We start from the raw sequence: 27,295 nt of genomic DNA, 5'->3' as shown, positions 1-27,295 counted from the left end.
TTGGGTGCATATATATTTATAATTGTTATATCTTCTTCTTGGATGGATCCCTTGATCATTATGTAGTGTCCTTCCTTGTCTCTTTTAACATTCTTTATTTTAAAGTCTATTTTATCTGATTTGAGTATTGCTACTCCAGCTTTCTTTTGATTTCCATTTGCATGGGATATCTTTTTCCATCCCCTCACTTTCAGTCTGTATGTGTCCCTAGGTCTGAAGTGGGTCTCTTGTGGACAGCATATAGATGGGTCTTGTTTTTGTATCCATACAGCAAGCCTGTGTCTTTTGGTTGGAACATTTAATCCATTCACATTTAAGGTAATTATCGATATGTATGTTCCTGTGACCATTTTCTTAATTGTTTTGGGTTTCTTTTTGTAGGTCCTTTTCTTCTCTTGTGTTTCCCACTTAGAGAAGTTCCTTTAGCATTTGTTGTAGGGCTGGTTTGGTGGTGCTGAATTCTCTTAGGTTTTGCTTGTCTGTAAAGCATTCTATTTCTCCATCGAATCTGAATGAGATCCTTGCCAGGTAGAGTAATCTTGGTTGTAGGTTCTTCCCTTTCATGACTTTAAGTATATCATGCCACTCCCTTCTGGCTTGTAAAGTTTCTTCTGAGAAATCAGCTGTTAACCTTATGGGAGTTCCCTCATATGTCATTTGTCGTTTTTCCCTTGCTGCTTTCAGTAATTTTTCTTTGTCTTTAATTTTTGCCAGTTTGATTACTATGTGTCTCGGCGTGTTCCTCTTTGGGTTTATCCTGTATGGGACTCTGCACTTCCTGGACTTGGGTGGCTCTTTCCTTTCCCATGTTAGGGAAGTTTTCGACTATAGTCTCTTCAAATATTTTCTCAGGTTCTTTCTCTCTCTTTTCTCCTTCTGGGACCCCTATAATGCGAATGTTGTTGCGTTTAATATTGTCACAGAGGTCTCTTAGGCTGTCTTCATTTCTTTTCATTCTTTTTTCTTTATTCTCTTCCACAGCAGTGAATTCCACCATTCTGTCTTCCAGGTCACTTATCCGTTCTTCTGCCTCAGTTATTCTGCTTTTGATTCCTTCTAGTATAGTTTTCATTTCAGTTATTGTATTGTTCATGGCTGTTTGTTTGTTCTTAATTCTTCTAGGTCTTTTTTAAACATTTCTTGCATTTTCTCGGTCTTTGCCTCCATTCTTTTTCCGAGTTCCTGGATCATCTTCACTATCATTATTCTGAATTCTTTTTCTGGAAGGTTGCCTATCTCCACTTCATTTAGTTGATTTTCTGGGGTTTTATATTGTTCCTTCATCTGGTACATAGCCCTCTGCCTTTTCATCTTATCTGTCTTTCTGTGAATGTGGTTTTTGTTCCACAGGCTGTAGGATTGTAGTTCTTCTTGCTTCTGCTGTCTGCCCTCTGGTGGATGAGGCTATCTAAGAGGCTTGTGCAAGCTCCCTGATGGGAGGGCGATCCTGTTCCTTTATTAGCAGTTCTACTTGAGTTTGTTCTCAAGAAGTTATGGATTTACACAAAGGTTTATTTTATGATTGTTGATTGCTCTTTTGCTTTTACTAAGGAAAATCTGAGAAACAATCTACATGTTTAACTATTGGATATTAGTAAAATAAAATACCCTAGGATCAAATAGTATATATCCTTTAAAAAAAAACAAAAAACTAATGCCGTTACCAAATTGTGTGTATTTTGTGATTACATTTTTGTAAATCCAAGAATGCATATATATATGTATAATCATCAAATATCAATAGTAGTTATCACTACATAGTAGAGTTTTGAGTAATTATCTGTACTTTCTGACTTTATGCAATGAAAACTAGGACTGCTGTAAACAAATCATAACCTCTCCTATTTGACTCCATATTTTTTCTCATTTTTTTCAGAAATACAAACCACATAACAATGGGACTTCTAATCAAAAGTGGAATTACATGAAAAATATGAAAGCTTTTATGGCCTTTCATAGCACTACACTGGATAAGGAAGTCACAGCAGCAAATTATGCTGGTATTTGTACATCCTCTGTGATTAAAGAAAAACACATTGATCAACCAGTAAGTGGTTCCTTCCTACTGAGGACAAAAAAGAGGGGTGGGGGAATGGATAAGTTTAATAAAGCAAGGAACTTTTTTCCAGAAAACCTTAAGTTCACACAAATTAAACACTGACTTGTGAGTGGAATCATTTAGACTCTGTGATTCTGGTTAGGAAAGAATGAAGGAATATTGATATTACCCTCTGCCTATATTGTTTTGATGGCTCCCTATCACCATCACCATCTCTGGTTCATCATTGGCTCACCAGAACAGGCATGAAGCAGGATAATCACACATACTTCACTCCCACAGGTGTGCTTGCCACACTCGATGTCACTCCACTCCAGAAAGCATATTAAAATGCCAATGATTGTAAGTTGCTTTATATTACATTATACCAAGCATAGGGCTAAGTATGATATACTCTAATTTTAAAAGAAATAATTTCTCAAGTTTGGTCCTTTAATTTTTATTAGTAAGGAATTATTTGCACCATACTTTACAGATACCTGAGATATTTGTGGGTCAGTGGATCAAGGCACCTTGCTATTGTTGATAACCATTGGCCTACAGAAACCAAAATCTCATAATGTATGTACATTACAAGACTGCCCAAGACCCTCTTTACTGTTCCCCTCAGTCATCTCTAAACCACTGCTGCTTCTTCACTCGTCATTCCCTGGCTCTACTGAATAAGAGATGTCAAGTGTACCATACCATTCTGCATGTCTCTGGTTTCAACTATGCTATCCCCCCCCGACCTTTTCTCCTTTGTCTGTGATCTCATACCTGTTAGCCAATATGCTGCCAAAGACTGCTGAAGTCATCTTAAAAAGAATTGAGTCAACTTGAAAAGGCTCCAAAGATGAGACAATTTAAGCATCAATATGACTATTGAATGCAGTGGATTGACATACATTAGATATGTTTAAATCCATATGTTCATAGAGATATTAAACAACAGCAACAACAACAACTCAATTTCTCACAATTAGATGATGCTAAGGAACGAATTTGTTACTTTGAAAACCAGTAGATAAAGAATCAAGCATTTATTTTTCCCTTCCTTTATGAACCGTACCTCAAGATAACAAAACAGTTGACAAGAAGAAGCTTCACTTCGTAGAAATACCCCAGCTAATACATGAGTAAAGTATGAGGAAATCAGAATATCATTATACTGTGAACTTTAATAAATTAATGGATCTAGGCAATGATCATCAGTAGCTATTAACATAACACAAAGAGACAAAAGAGTTGCTCCTTGATAGAAATACACTGTACCATTTATGAAGGGGTCTTGCCCCCCCAAATCTAACTGGAGAAAATGTACAACAAATAATTACAACAAAAGAAAAAAGAAAAAGAAATGAGGAATGTGAAGATTCAGAGAAACTTAAGAGGTATTTAAACTAATTATAAGGTATTGGCCTTATTGTGATTCTCTTTCAAATAAGTTGTAAGGGAGTGAGAGAATTGTAGAAATTTGAATACTGACTGAATATTTGATTATATTAGGGTATTATTATTATTAATCTTAGGCATGATGTTACAATAAAAGAGTTCTTATTTGAAATTTGGGAAGGATAAAACTTCCCAATTTTCAACAGTATTTCTTCTAAAAGATTATAACTTTCCTTTCCTACTAGTTAAATGATAACCTATCTGATAGAAATTAATATGGTTAATCTGAAGAGTACAATAATATATCAATTCTGGGATTCACAAATTTTAAAAAATGCTTATCTCTCTTGGGCCTGGGAAAACCAACTCTCTACACAAAGGCTCTAAGTCAGTAATTAATTCTTAACCTTTTCAGAGAAGTAGACCTCATTGAGGGTCTCGTGAAAATTATGGATATTCTTTCCCCTCAAAATGCACATGTGTACACAGCACTTTTCATATAAAATTTTAGGGAGTTTGTAGACTCCCCTTGAAATCCAATTTGGACATAGGGTAAGAACTTCTTCTCTAGGCCACATTTGCTTGGCAAACTTAGGAAAGAAAACTAATACGAAGTAACTATTATATGCTGGAAAGCTATTGTATGTTAGATACTGATGCAATATTAGTTATTTTTACATAGATTATCTTATAATAAATAATACAACATAAATAATAAATATAAACAATATCAATAATTCATTACATTAAGATTGATGAAGAAACTGAATAATTTATTCACAGTCACACTAGCTATTATATATACAGTAAGGGTCATTGTTGATCAGACAAACTCCATGTTATAGACCATATTTCTATAAGGTCAAATGAACAGAGCAAGTTAGTCATTTCAATAAATCAAGGAAATTTTATAGAGGAAAATAATCAGTCAAACCAATTGCTTGGTATTCTGTGTATAGAGCCAGCAGCTGACTTGCTGAACTTTTAAACTCTGTTTGCATTCTGTAGACATAGCCTAACCTAGGGAGCTACCCCAGTGTATTGCATTTTCCTTACCAGCAGCAGTTTAAATGTGTTAAGGGTTAATGAATTAACCAAAAATTCAGTTTGCATTGTGTACGTGCACCATTGCCAAAATAAAACAATTTGGGAACCATCAAAATCATAGCACCACAGTCATAGGGATTGATGTCTTAATGAATGAAAATACATTTTCTAGATACTTTCAATAGGCTTCTTTAGTGTAATAAGATATATCCTTGGCACACGATTCATCATGAAGTCCATGTTTTTCTGTACAAATTATTCTGTATGTAGTATTCATTCAATTCCATCTGAGAGGAGATGTTTTAATTTTCTGTCTCCCAGTAATTTTTAGGAAAATGGAAATAAGATGTGCATATAGAGAAATCCATAGTGGAACTTAAGAATTACATCTTCAAAAGTATCATCTAAATGTTGGCTTTGAATTGAGGTAGCTTTAAGTATTTAATGGAATAGTTGAAGAAATATGACAAAGGCAAAAAAGCCAAAAACTTGGAATCAGAAGTCACAGCTTTGTATTTCAGCTCTGCCACATACTACTTGGATATCCTTGGATTAAAAACTTCCCTCTCTTAGCTTTTGTTTTCTCATCTGTAAATTGAGAATGATGATATTAACTCCGGCTGTACTTAACTTTTAGCCTTGTGAGGAACAAAGCAAATCAGAGAGTCTATATAAAAGTACTTTAAAATGTTCATGCATATTCAAGAGTACTAGTTCAGTGAATTCTCATGTACCTATCATCCAAATTCAACTATTATCAAGGTTTTGCAATATTTACAAATCCTAGACATGATACCATTTCACCTCAAACTTAAGCATGCACCTGTAAAAATTTGACCATTTTCTTACATTACCATTATGCCATTACCACCTAATAAAATTAACAGTAATTTTTTGGCCATCTACTACCCTGTTCATAATAAAATTTCCCAGGTTTCCTAAAAAATTCTTATGGTTGGTTGGTTTGAGTCAGGATTCAAACAAGGTCCCTATGTGACACTGGTCGCAGAATCCATCCTATAGAATTCCTCTTGTTTGGATTTTTCTGTTTGCTAGCTATGGCATCCTTTAACCTGTTTCTCTGGCTCGCATAACGCCTATAAAAGATATTTAGCACCGGACTTTAATTATATTTATGTTCAGCATTTTTTGGACAAGAATCTTCATAGGTTTTACTGTGTATTTCATATTTATCACTTATGCAGGGATACAGTATGGATTTTCCATGGGTTCAGGTGATTACAACCTAATCTCACATCAAAAAACAATTCCCAATGACTTTTCATTTAGTGTTGTCTTTTTGGTGATCTTTGTCTAAATCAGTAATTTCATTAGAAGTTTCAAAAGGGCCAATTTTAATAAGTTCTATTGCTTTCCCTTACATATATTAACTGAACTTTTAATGTAAGGAAGAACTTTACCTCTTCAACTAGATATTTGACTGCCCAGAAATATGGTTTGTAAAGGACGGTAGGATAAATGCTTAAATTGTTCTATCTAACTTATCTATTGTAGTATAACAAATCACCTGAAAAATTTAGTGGCTTAAGCCAACAACCATTTTTATGCTCGGAGTCAACAATTTGGGCTAGGTTGAACTGGGCAGTTCTGCTGGTCTTGCCCAGGGTCACTAATGTGGCTGTAGTTATCTGGTGGCACACCAGTAGTTTGGTGGTTCTGTGGTGTCTGAATGGTCAAATCACATGTCTGGTGGGGGCCTTAGTTCTCCTCAAGGCTTCTTAAGTAGGCTAGCTCAAGTGAGCTCACGTTATGGTCTCAGGCTTCCAAATGCAGCCAAGAAAGAACAAGCTGAAATGTGCAAGCACTTCTTATGCATCTGCTTGCATCACATTTGCTAATGCTACATTGGCCACAGTGAGTCACATGGCCTTGCCCAGATTCAAGGAAAGGAGGAAAGGGGAAAGGAACTCTATTTCTTGATTGGAGGAGCAGCAAAATGACATTTCAAAAGGGCATGCAAAGAATGGGATGGTTTTACTATGGCCATCTTTGTAAATAATCTGCCACAATTTCTAATGGCCAATTTCAGAGTTGTAAATTGGTGCCAGTTTACTTCTAATGGACTCCAGTAAGTAGTGGTTTTGTTTTTATTTGTTTGTTGGCTTTTTTGTTGCTTTTTTTTTTTTTTTTTTTTTTTATTTTTAACATGATTATGAACTCACGGGACTTTACCTATTCAAACATATTTAAAGTGTTTTGGTTATCATTTTATTTTACTCCCAAATTGTCCCACTTTGGGCCAGTGGAATGTCCTTCATGTTGGCACCTGTGTCTTTTTTGACATAATGTCTTTACTTTTGGGTGGCTTCTTTTTTTCTGGGCACGCAAGAAATCCTTGCTTGTCTTGTATATTTCTTGCCCCAAATCTGGAATTGGCCATTCCTCCAAGAAACTCTGATTCTGGATACAAGTTATACTCATTGATATTGAATTGTCATTGCCTCTAGGCTTTTTCAGTCAACAGCATTTGGAAATATTTTGCTCTATAATATAATAATTAATAATTAGAGAGCAAAATAATTCATTCATGTTGAGATTTCAAATTTAGCATTTGGGGATCATAAAAGTGCTTTATTTGTATGGTAAAGTATTCTACAAAAGTGCTATCATAATTTAGATGCATCCAAATAAAAACATCTTTACCTCCATTTTCAGGGATACTATTATCTCTCACCCAGTGGAAAGAAAAAAACAATGCTCTGTTTGGCATGTGGGCAGTCCATGAGAGCAGAGAAGAGACTGAAACAGTTGCTTCCAGGGCTGCCATTCCTCTGTGCCTCAGGCTCCGAGACCCAGAAGCCCTTCTCACAAGGACCTTTCAAGGTCATCGATGTGGCCGGAGTATGTAATGATCTGAGCTCTGCTAATACATGTGTGACATCAGTTTGGAAACTTTGATACATTCATTATTTGCCTTACACTCAAGTTCATCTCCACTCATCCAATTCATCTTTCGTTGATGCACCTTTACCATTCCACCTGCATTGATTTCCTTTTCCCCATTGTAACTTAAAATACATTATCTGTTAATAGTTCAATATACTCTTTGAAGTTAATTGGGCACTTCTGCAGCTTTAATCATCTCCTGACACCTTGCACTACTCCCTGTGTTGCTTTTAGATGAGGAAGTAACTGCAAATCTTTACTTAGTGGAGTAGCTTTTTGCCTATATCCACAGGGTAAACTCCTTTTTTCCTAGTATTTTCAGGGATAATTTGATCTGTTGTTGTTAATGACTCTTCAGGTTGGGTGCCTGAATTCATGCATTCATGTCTAATACTATTTGTAGCTCATGGAGAAAATAATCTCTGCTGCTTTCCTGTGATCTTAATTTAAAATGGCACCATTTAAAAAATCCTTTCCTTCAAGTTTAGCAGTGAGAAGAGCTAAGAGGAACTTACACAACTGTGTAAAAAGGAGCAATTCGTTAGGGGTGGGAACCTTCCACCTGGTGTGCTCTTCAGGGCTTTGCCGGTCTTATTCCCAGGTCACTGTCCTCTCTCCCCTAAACCTGATACACATTGCAGAAGAGCAGGGTAGTAACAGTTGCAATAAACATCAACTGAAACAATAACTGAAGGAAAGGGGGAGTCAGTCCTCTGGGAAAGCCTGCAGGCATTTGGCTTTGCTTTGGTGACAGTAAGGTTGTGTTAAGGAGGTGGGGGTGAGCTGATCGGAAAGAATGCCCAGTGTTACAGCATCTTGGACACAACTTCTCCCTCAGGGCAGCTTCCTGAGTAGCAGTGGAAAGGAAAAGGTGAAGTGTGGCATTCACCACCCTCATTATCATGTGGTTAAGGCTACACTCATTCCCCTCCTCATTCATCAATATCTGCCACCATAGGATGGCATCATCCTGAAGTTAAAGATTAAGAGAATATCTTTACTGCTAGTGTCCATTACTTCAACCCCAGGCTCTCTCTGGCCCTGGCATCCTTCTTCCCCATCTCCTGTCCAGCGAAAGGCAAAGTAGAAAACAGGAGAAGGCCAGAAACACAAGCCAGAGGCCCAAAGTCACCTAGAGACTCGGTGACAGGGCTGGGAAGAGAACTGAGGAATTCGGACCCAATGTCCTTCCCACTACAGCACCTAATACTTTTAGCATATGAAGTGAACATTTCAAAATTTAGTTGCCACACCCATGTACACACACAAATCAAGAGGCTGAAGTATAACAAAATAATAAAACTAAAAGAAAAAATGTTTGAGTTGATCTATGTTGTTGTTTTTTTAAAAAAATCAGGCTGATTTATCTTCTTATGAGGCTGAAAACACTTTAAGTTATTATGAAGAACGTCTGTTATCTTTACGGATGAAGACCTGCACGCAAGTTGTATCTCATAGTGGCATGGCAGTTACTCACCAGAAGGCAGTGAAAATAATTGCATACAAAAATGGAGATGGATATCGAAATGGGAAGTTAATTGTGGCTGGAACATTCCCCATGGTAAGTGGCTATCACTTAAATGCTTCTCGAATCCTCAGAGGTAATGATAATGGTGATTTTTCTGACAAGAAAAAAAGCAGTGAGATTGAGTGACAAATATCCCTAGCCAGTTTTACCAATTGAAGCTGCTGAGATCAAGATCTCTGTTTTCTTAAAGATGTTATTTTTGATTGTGTTTCTTCGGATACAGACTTAGAAAAATGAGAAACAGAAAGCCTTTTTTGCCTTCCTTCCCCTTCCAGCTTCAAGTTGTATGTCAGCTCAGTATCCGAAGAGATGCCACCTCCTTTATCATCTGGAGAATCGGAGCACTAATTTGTTGATAGGGTGTTTCATTTCATTTTCAAATTGGAGAGGCAGGAGTTGTGCTAGGAGGGAACATGTGATTTCTGTCTTAGAGGCTGCTCCCCACAGCCGTGGGAAGGGAGGAGAGTCCCCAGGGCCCAAACCCAGCCTTGTCCTTCCATTGCATGATGGTTATCTTGTGTCTGTACATTCTGGCCAATACCTTTAACAACATATTTTACAAGCAATGTTAAATATGATATGGAGTTACCCTGGAGACTTCCTTGCAAATACACACACACACATAATCGTTCACTCACTCCTCTGAGTACGAATAGATTTTTTTATTAAGATACTGTTGTTCAATGGACTAAGCAAAGGACAAAAGTTAGCAACTCCAGAATTCACCCTGGGACCCTGGCTTTTGTGGTCTTGGGCAAAAATATTAACCTTTCAGCCTGATTTCCCATCTGCCAAATGGAAGTAATAATGCGTCAGTTCTTGGTTTGAAAGTCAAGTACTCATTTATTTTAAAGCAGTTCATCTGAAGTGTTAGAATAATTTTATTCATTCTTAAGCACACAACTGAAAGTGGATTTCTAGGTTTACACTCCTTAGGAAATAAATACTCTGATGATAAAATGTATTAACATACAATAGCTGCTGTGTTAAATTTTTGGAGCTAAGAATTTTCACAGCTGGATTGGACTAATTTGTGAGATTATGTAGGACAATCCAATATCAAAAATCATCTCTAATCAAAGATCAAGTTGGTAGCTATTGCTTTCTATTTTCTCAAATTAAGGGATTTTCTCAGAGTTCTAAAATAACACGCTCGTCATGATTATTCTCAGTTCTACCACCATTTCTTCTCAGTTCCTTATAGTCTGTGCTTTTTAGCTGCTTGCAGAATGCACGGAACAACTTGGTCTTGCCAGAGCAGCCTCCAAAGTATATACCAAAGATGGAACCACAATCCTTTCCTTGTGGGATTTGGTTTTATGGGCTCTTGATAAATCTTTTATCCAGAGAGACTCCGAGGAACAAAAGGAAGAGGCAGCCCCTGTTGGAACAAAAGAGACACCTGTTAAAAGTATGGAAGGTTGGTTACATTCTACAGGATTTAGCTGATTCTACTTATGTTTGATCATGTGAAAGTTAAATGTAATTCTTTCATTCAGTCACCCCTTCGAGAGTTAAAAAAAATCACAGGAAGCTACTCATATGAAATTCTCATAATGTTTTTACCTTGCAGAAAAATAAGAAAAAAATTTTTAATGTAAATTTGATTTCAGCACCAAAACAATAAATAAATTGCCTAAGGTTTATAAAATATGTTTGACAGTTTAGCTACTTTATGCAACATGAGCAGGTTCTGTTCTTAAATTCAGAATCAAAACCAACTGGAGACCGCTTAAGAAAGTGGCACTAGATCAATGCAAATCTCTTCCTACTATTAGAAGAGAAGGTGTCCCCTCCACACCTCCTGTCCTCCAACTCCCCTCCCCTGTCTCCACTGCTCCTATGAACTCCCAGAAGCTACAGCAAATGCACCCCTATCACAGCTCCTAGCACATTGTGTTATAATTATCTGTCTACATCTTTGTGCGTTTCATTAGACTAGGTACAACTTGAGGGCAGGGCCTGTGTCCCCAGCAACAATTTGCTAAATGAAAAAGAGTCTTGCTAGCAGTGATTCGGCGGTTGTCTCAGGTTTCCATTGTTGTGTTGAGAGGCATGGTTTACAGGTTAAGAATGTGGGTTTTGGAGCTGAAAATACCAGGGTTCAGCTCCTACCTGCCCCTTGTTAGATGAGTGATCGTGGGTACTCTCTGTACCTCAGTTCCCTCATTTGTAAAATGAGGACACTAATAGTCACATGAATATATACTAGTTCAGTCTTCATAAATATGAATGTGTATTCATAAGAATATATATGAATATGAATATATATGCATATGAATATATATCACTTAGATTAATGCCTGGTTGATACTTAGCAATTTAATAATGTTAGTTATCATTATTGTGTGTAGGATTCAGTAGGAAAAACCCACTCCTTCCTCTGTGTCTCTCCTTTATTCTCATACTACTATCCCATTCACAGTGGTTCTGACACCAGACCTGTGGGGGTTTTTCCCACACCATCTAGCTGGATGTCCTACAATTTAACTCAATTCTGACACTACCTACCTGGAGATAAGGTCAGATCCCACAGGTTAAGGGCCCAGTCTCACAACACTGCTTCCCACTCACCCCATTTCAGAGGTCCAGACCTGTGCTTCTGACTGAGTGGCTATAAATTGGCTCCCTCCTCAGGTTCAATTAATTTGCTAGAGCAGCTCACAGAACTCAAGAAAACTGTTTACTTACTGTTTACCTATTTATTATAAAAGGATATGGTAAAGGATACAGATGAAAATCCAGATGAAAGAGAAGCATAGGGTAAGGTACGTGGGAAAGGGCATGAAGAGTCCATGTTTCCTCTGACACTCCACTCTCCCAGCATCTCCATGTGTTCACCAAACCAGAAGCTTTCTGAACCGTGTACTTTGGGGATTTTTATGGAGACTTCGTCATGTAGGCATGATTGATCATCAACTCCATTTCTAGTCCCTCTCTGGAGAGTGGGGAGTAGGGTTGAAAATTCCAAGTTTCTAATCATGGCTTGGACTTTCTGGTGACCAGCCCCCATCCAGGAGCCCACCAAGATTCATCTCATTAGAACAAAAGACACTGCTAGCACCCAGGAAATTCCAAAGAACTTAGGAGCTCTGTGTCAGGAATTAGAACAAAAGATGCCCCTAGTGCTCTTTACCACTTAGGAAATTACAAGAATTTTAGGAGCTCTGTGTCAGGAACTGGGGGAAGAGACCAATATTTTTTTCTATTATTTTATAATGATATTATTTGTTTGGTTTTCTAATGAGTTTTAAAAAATAATTATGTGAACATTTAATGCCTAGCTGATCACTAAAGCATATAGTTCTGCCTTTATTTGGCATGTGGAATATCTGATCTCCAGGTTCTGGAAGATTTAAAATGTCAAACATTCTTCTTTCAAATTCTTATTTAAAACCTGCTTGGAGGTAATGTTATTCATGCAGGTCTACCAAGAGGGCATGGCCATCCCTTCCCCTCATATTCTAAAGGTTATCCTTGAATCAGGCAGGGGCATTAGCTGGCTGTCCCCTTTACTGAATCATGACTTGGAGTTATGACATCGGTTTGCATTGAGGAAATTAAAAGAAACAGGCATCAATCAAAAACTCAGTGTCATGCTTACTATAAAGGCGGTGGTTAAAGGCACTGGCTCTGGAAGCAGATGGCCTTGATTCTAATTCCGGCTCTGCCCCCGCCTGGCTATGTGACTAAATCTCAGTTACTGTACAAAAGAGGAGTGGACCTACCTCAGGGTATCATTTTGAGAATTATATGCGATAATGTATATAGAGGTCTTAGTAAAATGCCCAGCACATAGTAAGTTCTCAATGTGTATTAATTATATACTAGGATACTGTTTGCTGTATCACAAATAACCCCTTTATGAAGACCCTGAAATAAATTTCTCTAAGATCTCAGGACCAGGAAAGTTGTATCTTGAGGAATTTATCTCTCTCTGTCAGCCATGTGTGTCTTGAAATGGTGTTTTCCTCTTTGCTTTAGCCACAAGGATTCTCAGCGCCCAAATAGTGCTTTATCTCCAGCAAATAAAAACAGTGTGGTATTCATGTCTAGTATCATAATGATGATAAAAATATTATCTACCATTTTTTGGATGCTTGCACAATTAACTAGACCAAATATTATTCTAAACACTTTCCTTTTTATAATCATCCCAACAGCAGAATGAGATAGATACTATTAATCATTTAATTGATGAGTTCTCTGAAGCACCTTATCTCTGGCTTTGGTCTATTCCTATACTCCTTTCTCCCCTTCCTTGCTTTTTTATCTCTTTATTTTATCCCTTTTCAGAGTAGATATTTTGGTAAGCTACCTCATACTTTTTTCATAACTAGATAAAGGGTAAGAAAGGAATTAAAATATGTATTTACAATAAGATTTGTTTAAATTATTTAGTTGCATATGAAGTTTCTGATCAAATTTATATATTTGCATCTGGTTTTGGCATTAACCTGTTTAAATCAAGTCATTAATGAAGAATAAAATATTTTGAATAAACAAGTGAATTCAGCAAGCAAATTTATTCATTATTCATTGAACAATAGTAAATGTGTCATTTGTTTCCCAGGAACTGCAAGAATGCAAGTGAAAACCAAATTATTTCCAAAGTCTGTGACATCTGATAGTTTGAATGATATAGATAAGTCTTTGCTCACCCTCATCCTCAGAAATCCTATTGCCATCTGGGTATCTTGTGGTGAACCATTTCTGAGTCCGAATGGTAAGTGTTTTGTTTTTGCTTTCTTTCAAGCAAGTGCATAAAGAGAGAGAGAAATAAATTTTTTGTCACCATAAGAAAATCAATTAAATGTGTATAATGTCAATATAATAACATCACATTTATGCAAAGAATGGGAGGTTCATCAATCAACATGTGCACAAGGATAGCTACACTCCTATATTTGCACAATTGCCTGTTTTTTTCTTACTGGAATGGAGTATTCTGCATGGAAAGTGTCTAATTTCATTGATAAAGAGATCCTTGGTCTATAAGACTGAGAATAATGATATACATTAGAAAATAACAAATGAGTTTAATTCACACTGAAGACGACCTGTCTGCACATTTTCATTTTTAAGAATTGCACCCTTTAGGCAGTAGGTGGATGTTTAAAAAAATGAATGGTTCCAAGGAAGGCTTTCATCACCTCCAAATAGTTTGTGGAAATAGAAAATGAAATATGGCTATTGCATATGGTAAATCTATATAATAAAACAGCACTGTTCTTCTTTTTCCCCCTCCATTCCATAAAGAAATGCCTTAAGCCCTGTCATCTTTCAAATGAAGTTTCTTTTAATGACCCTTACCTTTTAATTACTTGTTTCTAATTGAATCTGTTTCTTGGAGCAGAAAGTTCTTTATAAATTATTGGCTTGCATGATAAATTACTGTTGATAAGAAGAATGCAAGATAAAATATCATGTATTGTTTTTAATTCTAGCTTTGAAGAAAGCAGAAAAAATAGAAAAACAGAACTGGCTAAAAAAGGACAAAATTTTGGCTGATCTAGACACTATGAAACACAAACTGAGACAGTTAAAAGGTCAGTATGAACTAAATCAGGTATCACCGTGTTTAATTCTAAATGTAACCTTAATTTGCTGGTAGGTTTTTTTTTTACCATTAGATACCAGATGTTTAACTGAACATTATATACTGTGTTACAAAAGTCACTTGAGCAAGTCTAAAACCTATTAATATATCTTTTCAGTACTGATTTTATATTTGTAAATTTTATATTAAAATGAATATCACATGATTTATATATACATTTTTAAAATTTGGAGGATGTGTGGATCATATAACCACCCTTTTGGTTTTGAAACAATTCCTGAACTGACATTTTATGGACTTTGGAATTAGTCATTAAACAAAACTTTCTGTTATTTCTTGGGTATTGCTTGGGAAGAAGTTTTGTTAAATAATCTGAGTGAGGAAGTACTAAATTCTTCAAAGATTAGTGTCTTTATCACAGAAGGGAGGTATCTTGTTATGCGGCATAAGATATATTATTCATAGACAAAGTGATTGATTGACAATATTTGTCCTCTTCTTCCATTCTCTTTGTCACAGAATCTTAAGTTCCTGATCTTATGTTATTCCCAGCACTTCAGACACCAAATGATTCTTTGGGGAATAAATATGTTATGGACTTTAGTCTGGGAAGGAATACATTTCAGGCTCTGTAACTGCCATAGCAGGATTTCAGCTCCTGAGTAGCTGTACTGTCTGGTGTCAGAAACATGTGAATCTTACTTCAATAAATAAGACAATTAGTCCTAAGTGCACTAGACAGCACTCTGGGTTGAAATGGCTATTTTTCAGTTTTTACCAAAAGAATTATTGGGTCTAACTGAAAAGCATCTATTACTATTGCTAACCTCTACTACTCCAACTACTTGACATTTTCACTTGCATGTCCCATAGGCATGTCCAAAACTGAAGTTAACACGTCACCATATAGTGACCATACCACCATTTCATTTCATATCATATCACACCAATGCCTCCTTCATTTCTTCTGTGGACATTACCACAATCCACTCAGGTGTTCCATCTCAAGGAGCTGGGAGTCATCCTTGGCATCTCCCACTCTCACTATCTCTAAGCAAATATCAGTAAGTCTTGTTGCTTTGAATCTGTTTTTTCAAATGAATTCTAAGGATCTTGATTCCTACTGTCATTATCCAAGTTCAAGCTATCGTCATCTATTCTTTGGGTTACTGGGTTAGCTTTCTAACTGGTCTCCCTGCCTCCAGTCTTGACAGTAGTTTCCATCCTGTTCATAATGGTGACATTCTGGAACAGGAGTGATCATGCAAAAATGCAAAGGTGTTACGGTACTCCAGGCATAAAACCTTTCAAAGCTCTTATTATCTTTATGGCAAAAGTGAAACTCCTTAATGTTGCCCTTCATGATCTGGTTCTCTGGAAACTTCTCCCTCCCCTTATTACTTACTCCTCTCTACCCATTTGGACTTTTTTTTCAGTCCCCCAGACTTATCATGTGCTTTCTTAACTCTGAGCTTTTGAAACAATTCAGTTCCCTCTACCTCAAACTTTTCTCTCCCCTGTTCTCTTGGATTGCTTCTCATTATTTACTTTTCAGCTTACTCGTTTTTTCTCCTAAAAGTCTTCCCTAACATTCTAAGTCAGGAATAGTGTGGTTTATCATACCCTTAACTTCCCCTGATAGCCCTTATCACTTTATTATACATACCTGATCATATGACTGTCTCTCTTATGTTACATTATAAATTCTATACCCTTCTAATTTGTTCTCTGAATAGTTGTAGAATTATTTAATTAAAGAATAAATGGAATTTCAACCACCCACTCCAATGATCTTTCTAAGCTCTATTTCTTTATCAAATTAAATCAATAGAAAGTAACCTATTAAAAATAGCACCTGGCAGAGCTGCTTTTACTGAATTCTGATTTTATATTATGTCTTTAGCTTTTATTATAATTATTAAAAAAGTATTTTAAAGTTCAGTTGGCATAATCAACAATATCACTGTAGAAAACAGTCTTTTTAGTCAGATGGTGTCCATTATGGGGAAATCCGTTAATGCAGTTTCTCTTAAAATTTAGTACTAAGATAAATCTTGTCTCTACTGCTAAACTGTTATGTTTTCTGCTATTAAATGTAAATTCAGTGCTAACTTATAAAATACCTACTGTGAGGCTGGTCTTTTCTAGTTGTTGGGATTAGGAGGAGAAATAATAGCAAGTTTAAATTCAGTTAACTGCAGTCCCTGTTGGATTGTGAGCTTCTGTTTTTTTATTTCTTTTTTTAAAATTCAATCATTTTATCATTTTTTTTAACATCTTTATTGGAGTATAATTGCTTTACAATGTTGTGTTAGTTTCTACTGTATAACAAAGTGAATCAGCTATACGTATACATGTATCCCCATATCTCCTCCCTCTTGCGTTTCCCTCCCACCCTCCCTATCCCACCCCTCTAGGTGGTCACAAAGCACCAAGCCGATCTCCCTGTGCTATGCGGCTGCTTCCCACTAGCTATCTGTTTTACATTTGGTAGTGCATATATGTCAGTGCCACTCTCTCACTTCATCCCAGCTTACTCTTACCCCTCCCCGTGTCCTCAAGTCCATTCTCTATGTCTGCGTCTTTATTCCTGTCCTGCCCCTAAGTTCTTCAGAACTTTTTTTTTTAGATTCCATATATATGTGTTAGCATACGGTATTTGTTTTTCTCTTTCTGCCTTACTTCACTATGTATGACAGACTCTAGGTCCATCCACCTCACTACAAATAACTCAATTTCGTTTCTTTTTATGGCTGAGTAATATTCCATTGTATATATGTGCCACATCTTCTTTATCCATTCATCTGTCGATGGACACTTAGGTTGCTTCCATGTCCTGGCTATTGTAAATAGTGCTGCAGTGAAAATTGTATACATGACTCTTTTTGAATTATGGTTTTCTCAGGGTATATGCTCAGTAGTGGGATTGCTGGGTTGTATGGTAGTTCTATTTTTAGTTTTTTAAGGAACCTCCGTACTGTTCTCCATAGTTGCTGTATCAATTCACATTCCCACCAACAGTGCAAGAGGGTTCCCTTTTCTCCACGCCCTCTCCAGCATTTATTATTTGTAGATTTTTTTAATGATGGCCATTCTGACTGGTGTGAGGTGATACCTCATGGTAGTTTTGACTTGCATTTCTCTAATGATTAGTGATGTTGAGCATCCTTTCATGTGTTTGTTGACAATCTGTATATCTTCTTTGGAGAAATGTCTATTTAGGTCTTCTGCCCATTTTTGGATTGGGTTGTTTGTTTTTTTGATATTGAGCTGCATAGGCTGCTTGTAAATTTTGCAGATTAATCCTTTGTCAGTTGCTTCATTTGCAAATATTTTCTCCCATTCTGAGGGTTGTCTTTTGGTCTTGTTTATGGTTTCCTTTGCTGTGCAAAAGCTTTTAAGTTTCATTAGGTCCCATCTGTTTATTTTTGTTTTTATTTCCATTTCTTTAGGACATGGGTCAAAAAGGATCTTGCTGTGATTTATGTCATAGAGTGATCTGCCTATGTTTTCCTCTAAGAGACCTATAGTGTCTGGCCTTACATTTAGGTCTTTAATCCATTTTGAGTTTATTTTTGTGTATGGTGTTAGGGAGTGTTCTAATTTCATTCTTTTACATTTAGCTGTCCAGTTTTCCCAGCACCACTTACTGAAGAGGCTGTCTTTTCTCCATTGTATATTCTTGCCTCCTTTATCAAAGATAAGGTGACCATATGTGTGTGGGTTTATCTCTGGGCTTTCTATCCTGTTCCATTGATCTATATATTTCTGATTTTGTGCCAGTACTATACTGTCTTGATTACTGTAGCTTTGTAGTATAGTCTGAACTCAGGGAGCCTGATTCCTCCAGCTCCATTTTTCTTCCTCAAGATTGCTTTGGCTATTCGGCATCTTTTGTGTCTCCCAACAAATTTTAAGATTTTTTGTTCTAGTTTGTGAAAAATGCCATTGATAGTTTGATAAGGATTGTATTGAATCGGTAGACTACTTTGGGTACTATAGTCATTTTCACAATGTTGATTCTTCCAATCCAAGAACATGGTATATCTCTCCATCTGTTTGTATCATCTTTAATTTCTTTCATCAGTGTCTTATAGTTTTCTGCATACAGGCCTTTTGTCTCCTTAGGTAGGTTTATTCCTAGGTATTTTATTCTTTTTGTTGCAATGCTAAATGGGAGTGTTTCCTTAATTTCTCTTTCAGAGTTTCCATCATTAGTGTATAGGAATGCAAGATATTTCTGTGCATTAATTTTGTATCCTGCTACTTTACCAAATTCATTGATTAGCTCTAGTAGTTTTCTGGTAGCATCTTTAGGATTCTCTATGTATAGTCATGTTATCTGCAAACAGTGACACTTTTACTTCTTCTTTTCTTTTTTTAAAAAAATTTATTTATTTATTTATTTAGTTTTGGCTGTGTTGGGTCTTCGTTTCTGTGCGAGGGCTTTCTCTAGTTGCAGCAAGCGGGGGCCACTCTTCATCGCGGTGCGCGGGCCTCTCACTATCGCGGCCTCTCTCGTTGCGGAGCACAGGCTCCAGACGCGCAGGCTTAGTAGTTGTGGCTCACGGGCCTAGCCGCTCCGCGGCATGTGCGATCTTCCCAGACCAGGGCTCAAACCCGTGTCCCCTGCATTGGCAGGCAGATTCTCAACCACTGCGCCACCAGGGAAGCCCCTACTTCTTCTTTTCTGATTTGGATATTTTTATTTCTTTTTCTTCTCTGATTGCTATCGCTAAAACATACAAAACTATGTTGAATAATAGTGGTAAGAGTGGGCAACCTTGTCTTGTTCCTGATCTTAGTGGAAATGTTTTCAGTTTTTCACCATTGAGAATGATGTTTGCTGTGGGTTTGTCATATATAGCCTTTATTATGTTGAGGTTAAGTTCCCTCTCTTTCTGCTTTCTGGAGGGTTTTTATCATAAATAGGTGTTGAATTTTGTCAAAAGCTTTTTCTGCATCTATTGACATTATCATATGGTTTTTATCATTCAATTCGTTAATATGGTGTATCACATTGATTGATTTGAATCTATTGAAGAAGCCTTGCATTCCTGGGGTAAACCCCACTTGATCATGGTGTATGATCCTTTTCATGTGCTGTTGGATTCTGTTTGCTAGTGTTTTGTTGAGGATTTTTGCATCTATGTTCATCAGTGATATTGGCCTGTAGTTTTCTTTTTTTGTGACATCTTTGTCTGGTTTTGGTATCAGGGTGATGGTGGCCTCGTAGAATGAGTTTGGGAGTGTTCCTCCTTCTGCTATATTTTGGAAGAGTTTGAGAAGGATAGGTGTTAGTTCTTTTGTAAATGGTTGATAGAATTTGCCTGTGAATCCATCTGGTGCTGGGCTTTTGTTTGTTGGAAGATTTTTAATCACACTTTCAATTTCAGTGCTTGTGATTGGTCTGTTTATATTTTCTATTTCTTCCTGGTTCAGGCTCGGAAGGTTGTGCTTTTCTAAGAATTTTTCCATTTCTTCTAGCTTGTCCATTTTATTGGCATATAGTTGCTTGTAGTAATCTCTCATGATCCTTTGTATTTCTGCAGTGTCAGTTGTTACTTCTCCTTTTTCATTTCTAATTCTGTTGATTTGAGTCTTTTTCCATTTTTCTTGATGAGTTTGGCTAATGGTTTATCAATTTTGTTTATCTTCTCAAAGAACCAGCTTTTAGTTTTATTGATTTTTGCTATTGTTTCCTTCATTTCTTTTTCATTTATTTCTGATCTGATCTTTATGATTTCTTTCCTTCTGCTAACTTTTGGGTTTTTTTGTTCTTCTTTCTCTAACTGCTTTAGGTGTAAGGTTAGGTTGTTTATTTGAGATTTTTCTTGTTTCTTGAGGTAGGATTGTATTGTTATAATCTTCCCTCTTAGAACTGCTTTTGCTGCATCCCATAGGTTTTGGGTCATTGTGGTTTCATTGTCATTTGTTTCTAAATATTTTTTGAATTCCTCTTTGATTTCTTCAGTGATCTCATGGTTATTTAGTAGTGTATTGTTTGGCCTCCATGTGTTTGTAATTTTTACAGGTTTTTTTTCCTATAATTGATATCTAGTCTCATAGTGTTGTGTTCTGAAAGGATACTTGATACGATTTCAATTTTTTTAACTTTACCAAGGCTTGATTTGTTACCCAAGTTATGATCTATCCTGGAGAATGTTCCATGAGCACTTGAGAAGAAAGCGTATTCTGTTGTTTTGGATGGAATGTTCTATAAATATCAATTAAGTCCATCTTATTTAATGTATCATTTAAAGCTTGTGTTTCCTTATTCATTTTCATTTTGGATGATCTGTCCATTGGTGAAAGTGGGGTGTTAAAGTCCCCTACTATTATTGTGTTACTGTCGATTTCCCCTTTTATGGCTGTTAGCATTTGCTTTATGTATTGAGGTGCTCCTATGTTGGGTGCATAAATATTTTCAATTGTTATATCTTCTTCTTGGATTGATCCCTTGATCATTATGTAGTGTCCTTCTTTGTATCTTGTAATAGTCTTTATTTTAAAGTCTATTTTGTCTGATATGAGAATTGCTACTTCAGCTTTCTTCTGATTTCCATTTGCATGGAATACCTTTTTCCATCCCCTCACTTTCAGTCTGTATGTGTCCCTAGGTCTGAAATGGGTTTCTTGTAGACAGCATATATATAGGTCTTGTTTCTGTATCCATTCAGCCGATCTATATCTTTTGGTTGGAACATTTAATCCATTTATATTTAAGGTAATTATCAATATGTATGTTCCTATTACCATTTTCTTAATTGTTTTGAGTTTGTTATTGTTGGTCTTTTCCTTCTCTTGTGTTTCCTGCCTAGAGAAGTTCCTTTAGCATTTGTTGTAAAGCTGGTTTGGTGGTGCTAAATTCTCTTAGCTTTTGCTTGTCTGTAAAGCTTTTAATTTCTCCGTCAAATCTGAATGAGATCCTTGCTGGGTAGAGTAATCTTGGTTGTAGGTTTTTCCCTTTCGTCACTTTCAATATGTCCTGCCACTCCCTTCTGGCTTGCAAAGTTTCTGCTAAAAGGTCAGCTGTTAACTTTATGGGGATTCCCTTGTATGTTATTTGTTGCTTTTCCGTTGCTGTTGTTAATACTTTTTCTTTGTATTTAATTTTTGATAGTTTGATTAATATGTGTCTTGGAGTGTTTCTCCTTGGCTTTATCCTGTATGGGACTCTCTGCACTTCCTGGACCTGACTGGCTCTTTCCTTTCCCATAGTAGGGAAGTTTTCAACTATAATCTCTTCAAATATTTTCTCAGTCCCTTTCTTTTTCTCTTCTTCTTCTGGGACCCCTACAATTTGAATGTTGGTGCATTTAATGTTGTCCCAGAAGTCTCTGAGACTGTCATTTCTTTTCACTCTTTTTTCTTTATTCTGCTCTACGGTAGTTATTTCCACTATTTTATCTTCCAGGTCATTTATCCATTCTTCTGCCTCAGTTATTCTGCTATTGATTCCTTCTAGAGAATTTTTAATTTCATTTATTGTGTTGTTCATCATTGTTTGTTTGCTCTTTAGTTCTTCTAGGTCCTTGTTAAACATTTCTTATATCTTCTCCATTCTATTTCCAAGATTTTGGATCATCTTTACTATCATTACTCTGAATTCTTTTTCAGGTAGACTGCCTATTTCCTCTTCATTTTTTTGGTCTTGTGGGTTTTTACTTTCCTCCTCCTGCATATTTTTCTGTCTTCTCATTTTGCTTAACTTACGGTGTTTGGGGTCTCCTTTTTGCAGGCTGCAGGTTCATAGTTCCCATTGTTTTCGGTGTCTGCCCCCATGGCTAAGGTTGGTTCAGTGGGTGTGTAGGCTTCCTGGTGGAGGGGCCTGTTGCCTGTGTTCTGGTGGATGAGGATGGATCTTGTCTTTCTGATGGGCTGGACCACGTCCGGTGGTGTGTTTTGGGGTGTCTGTGACCTTATTAAGATTTTAGGCAGCCTCTCTGCTAATGGGTGGGGTTGTGTTCCTGTCTTGCTAGTTGTTTGCCATGGGGTGTTCAGCACTGTAGCTTGCTGGTCATTGAGTGGAGCTGGGTCTTAGCATTGAGACGGAGATCTCTGGGAGAGCTCTCGGCAACTGATATTACGTGGGGCCGGGAGGTCTCTGGTGATCTAATATCCTGAGCTCAGCTCTCCCACCTCAGAGGCTCAGGCCTGACACCCAGCCAGTGCACCAAGACCCTGTCAGCCACATGGCTGGATGATGGGCAAGTCAGGAAGGAATCAGGTTTCCGGCCCTTGGATGGTGGCCGACTCAGGATTGGCTCTCCACAGGTCTGCCTCTGGATAGTGAGCTTCTTGAGCGTTGGATGAAAGAGGAGGTTTGGCAGGTATGAACAGTGACCAAATCAATTATATCGTATTATTATAAGGATTGGTAAATACAACAAGTTTTTATTGAGCGTATACCGTGTACAAAGTACTATGGTAAGCTGATTTTACATTTCATTTGTAAGCATGATCATTGCTAATGTTAATGAAATAGTAGTAATAACTTTTTGGGTTTTTTATGATTAAGTTACAAATGTCAAATATTTACTACGTGCTTAGTACAGAATGAATATTCAATAAACATTAGAACAGGGATTCCTGAGAAGGCAGTCCATTTTCCCAGGTGGGATCTTAAAAACAGATAAACAAAACTGAGGGATGGCAGATCAGGCCAAAGTATCACCTTTGTTACGTATAAAGGCAATGCTGGAACATTTTGTTTAGTGTGAGAGCTAAATGGATCTGCTAACTGAAACCCCAAATGAGGTGGACTAATCCTTTCAGGCACATATGGTGCTGAACCAGGATGGGCCCTCCCAATAAAGGAGAGGTATGAGGAGAGCTGTCCAGGTGAGATTTATAGTCTGAAAGAACAGCAAAGTACTCACGTTCTCTAGCTTTCCCCATTAATAGTTAGATATTATCTTCCCCCCACCCCCCCGCCACCGATCTCATGTGAAATAAAACAGAATATATGGAAAATGTAATAAGAAAATAAAAAGTAATTTATTCAATACATTTTTGTTTTGTTTCTATTTGTTATTCTTACCTACATAAATGATAGTTTATTATGAAAATCTTTTGTGATGATATTATGTCCCTTTATAAAAATTAGAGTGCAAATGCTTTCATTTTCTTAAGACCATTAGAAACAAGTTGACAAAAAACAATAATGCATATGTTTTTTGCTCTTTCTTATATTCAAATCCTGGCTCTTAACAGTGTAAATGATAAACTATTGGAGAACTGTCTTTAGTTGAGCAAAATTTTAGTGTTCAAAATGCATTATAAATAAAATATTTATTGAGATATTATCCACAAGAATTTATGTGTCACAAATTAATGTTGTCTGTACATTATGAATAGAGTCAGCTGAAAACTATATTTGGCATAAATTTGTGTTATGTATTTTTCTGGTGCCACTGTGCTCTTCTTCAAAACCTGTTGCCTAATGGCATTGTCACTGTAACTCATTGGCTGTTAATTCAATTATGTTTTCTCCATAACCATAAATTGCATATGCATGCTTATTAGGTACATAGAGTTCTGATTTCCCTGAAAAGTCATTGCTGCCACCTATTTTTATTGCTGGATCTATTTCCACAAACTTGAGCTATAAGAGCACAAATGCGTTATCCTCTACAAATACTGAGTTATTTTCAAAAGGTTTTGTTCATAGTCACGGTATGAAAACCTGCACATTATAAGTCTCCTGGCAACAAAATTAGGACTTAACGTCATTTCAGTATTTCTATTATTTTATCCACCTAAGTGTTACTTTCTCAAAAAAGCCTTTTCTGACACTTCAGACTAGGTCAGCAACCTGTTTTACATGCTTTTACACACCCTGTACTTCCATGGTGCAACACAGTTACAATCAGTTATTGGTGTAATCATTTCCTTGACATTTGCCTTCCTTACCAAAGTGTAAGCCTTTGAGGCAAGGACTTAGTCTCGAACATGTTTGTATTTGCACCATCCAGCACAATGCCTGACTCATACCTGGTGTTCAACATAGGTTTCTAGAAGGAACATACAAGAGAAAGCATTATTTGTACTTAAGAAGTTTCGAGATCAGTCTGAGACTCAGTGCTCAGTATATCTTCAACCCAGAAAAAGAAAACAATTTAATAAGTGTGACCTTTAAACCTCTTTTATAATGATTTAAAGTGGTCTAGCTGAAAGAATGCATAAATTCAAATCACCACACTTATTAACTTATGCCTGTGATTCTTTAGAATACACCATTCCAATAAATATTTTCTCTTACCACAGCTTCTTAAGAGCCCAGAGGACACAGCAGAGGTGTCAGAAACTAATCGTGTTCGCAGGGTATTATTAGATAGAAAAAAAAAGGCCTCCTGTCTCTTGGGTTAATATTATTTTAGAAATACTTAATCCCCAGGCTGCTAAACTAATTGTGGGGGAAAGGCTTATTATTAGTGAAGAGAACAAAACATATGTTCCATGACTGGAAGAGATGATGGGCTATATAGGTCATGGATTCTATTTGACTAAATTACCGCTGAACCATATCGTGGATGAGAGGTTGGGGCCAGTGTGGAAGTCAGCCTGTTATCTTTCTTTTCCATCTGTACACTGAGTATGCATATCCTGGCTATTTAAAGCCTCAAGCTCCCGTATGAAGAGACATTGTTAGATCTTATTACCTTAGGCATCTTTGCTTTTATGATATATTTAGTATTTTACCCTCTGCTCCCAAGTGAAATGATTTATGCATAGAAAGCCAAACCAATTTATTTGAAATCTGAAAGCCTATCATCAGAAACATTTCCAGAGACTTCTTTCCCCAGGGCGGCGGGTAGCAGCATGTCAGCCAGCCACCATGGTTCCCAACAAAAGCCCTGTGCAGCCGGTGGTAGTGGAAGAAGGCTGGACTAAGCAGACTCAAGAGGAAATTAAACTCATGGACCTTATAAGACATACAGAGGTATGATCTGTAGGACTCCAGACATTAAAGACTCAGACTCTTTTATAAGCTTTTAAAAGTACAGTATTGAATTTTTAAATTATGCTATTAATATATTCTCGGCATCTGGTCAGTAATGACCACATAAGCATATGCCAAGCATTGAGTTGGCATTTGGAGAGTAACTATCTAAGACACAGCCAGCTCATATGAAAGTCTGTTTTGTTTGAATGGAGACCAGAAATTATGACCTTAGCAAAGATGAGAAAAAGGCCCAGTGGATATGTACAAAGGTAATTATAATAAATGTAGTCAAGTTGAGCCTTATGGCTTCATTGCTCATCACTCCTAAGGGTATGTCTCAATATGTAAAAAGAGGAAGGAGCAAAATACTAATTTCAATGGAGACATTCAGAAGTGAGGAATTCAAAAAGCAGTTTCAATCCAATTGATTAATCAGACAGGATTGCCAGACATAAAAAAGTCGAGAAGAGAAAGGTCAGCTGTTGAGAGAGGATTGGGGATAGAGAGACCTGGGAAAACTTTTTGCTTTGTGAAGTTTTTCATCAAAATGATGTGTTCTTATTTAATAGGGTTTCTCAAATCATGAAATGTGTTCAATCTAAATCTTAGGCGTGTACCCAAGTCAAGGTTACTAGAAAAAAGAAATTGACATTGCTAGAAATATGACTTCTTGCCAAGCTAAGAAGGATAAATCACTGACCAGGGAATGAATGCAAAGCACTGAACTAAGACATGCTTGAAGTAGGATGAAAAGCTGCCTGGCAGGGATCTGGCAGAATATAAAGGTGGCTGCTGTATTTTAAAAGACAGAGAGTAAAGATTTAAACAATAGTCATGTACATTCCCTTAAGCATTTCTTGGTTAAAGGAAATGATGCTGTGATTCTAATCAAAAAGTCATTTGTTAGATGCAGAGAAATCACTCGGTAGGAGAAACGCCATGCACAAATCCAAAAACATATCTCTATTTATTTCTCCAAATTATAAATGAAAGTTAAGTGCTTTGCCAAAATAAGTGCCTTATTATTACTACTCTAATGATTATTATTGCTTACAGTGATGCATTGAAGCAGGGGAATTTACAGAAGAGTCAGTGATAGGAGAGGGTAATGTAATTCCTGAATCTCTTTTCAATATGATGTACAGTTATAAGATATTTCTTTCAGCATATTCTACACACACACACACACACACACACACAGAGACACACACACATACACACTAAACAGACAATTCTCTAACCATGGCATTCTCTGGGCTTTTCTTAACAGGCACAGCTTTCTGAAGTCCAAGAACTGCAATCCAAGAGAAATTCTCCAACTGCACCTAAATGTTTATCATTCAAGAGGAGCAGCTTGTATAAGCAACCCAATGCAAAAAGAGCGTGGGTTTACCTAAATGGAGGCAGACCTGAAGATGGCACTTATGCCCGGGGCAAAACTATTTCAGAGGTAAACCTAGTGTGAAAGGAGAGTGTTTTATAGGCCTGTTTTCAAATTCCAGCTCTGACATTTATAGATTGTTAGGTCAGGCAAATTATTTTACCTCTCTAAATCTCATTTTCTCATCTCTAAAATGGGAGTAATACTTTCCTCACAGGGTGGAGTCCAATGCTGTCTGACATAATGTGTGCCTCAGAATATGACACTTGGCCAGCAGAGAACAATGACAATTAAACTCATTACACCCAAGTTTAGAGTAAATCTAAACTTTAAGATAATTTAAAATAGTTTTCCTGTTCCATTTTAAACCTAGTTCACAAAAGAGTGATTATTCACTGGATATGTTCCCCGTGGGGAAAACAACAGTATTCACTAGAGGAAATCTATCATATTCTTGTCACCAGATTCCTGGAACTATGGCAAACTTTCCA

General features: G+C 36.8%; 1 protein-coding gene across 1 annotated transcript in view; it reads left to right on the top strand.

The window, feature by feature from the left end:
* DCDC1 (doublecortin domain containing 1) overlaps positions 1-27,295 on the top strand; it is a 445,514-nt gene that overhangs the window by 395,174 nt on the left and 23,045 nt on the right. The window contains exons 28-35 of the mRNA XM_036860073.1: positions 1,877-2,047; positions 7,157-7,342; positions 8,745-8,948; positions 10,134-10,335; positions 13,489-13,641; positions 14,363-14,464; positions 25,284-25,420; positions 26,694-26,873. Of these exons, the coding sequence (XP_036715968.1) occupies positions 1,877-2,047; positions 7,157-7,342; positions 8,745-8,948; positions 10,134-10,335; positions 13,489-13,641; positions 14,363-14,464; positions 25,284-25,420; positions 26,694-26,873 (1,335 nt within the window). The remainder of the gene's footprint in view (positions 1-1,876; positions 2,048-7,156; positions 7,343-8,744; positions 8,949-10,133; positions 10,336-13,488; positions 13,642-14,362; positions 14,465-25,283; positions 25,421-26,693; positions 26,874-27,295) is intronic.

This window comes from Balaenoptera musculus, chromosome 8, assembly GCF_009873245.2.
Source record: "Balaenoptera musculus isolate JJ_BM4_2016_0621 chromosome 8, mBalMus1.pri.v3, whole genome shotgun sequence".
NCBI lineage: Eukaryota > Metazoa > Chordata > Mammalia > Artiodactyla > Balaenopteridae > Balaenoptera > Balaenoptera musculus.
This window is presented reverse-complemented; position numbering and strand designations above follow the sequence as displayed.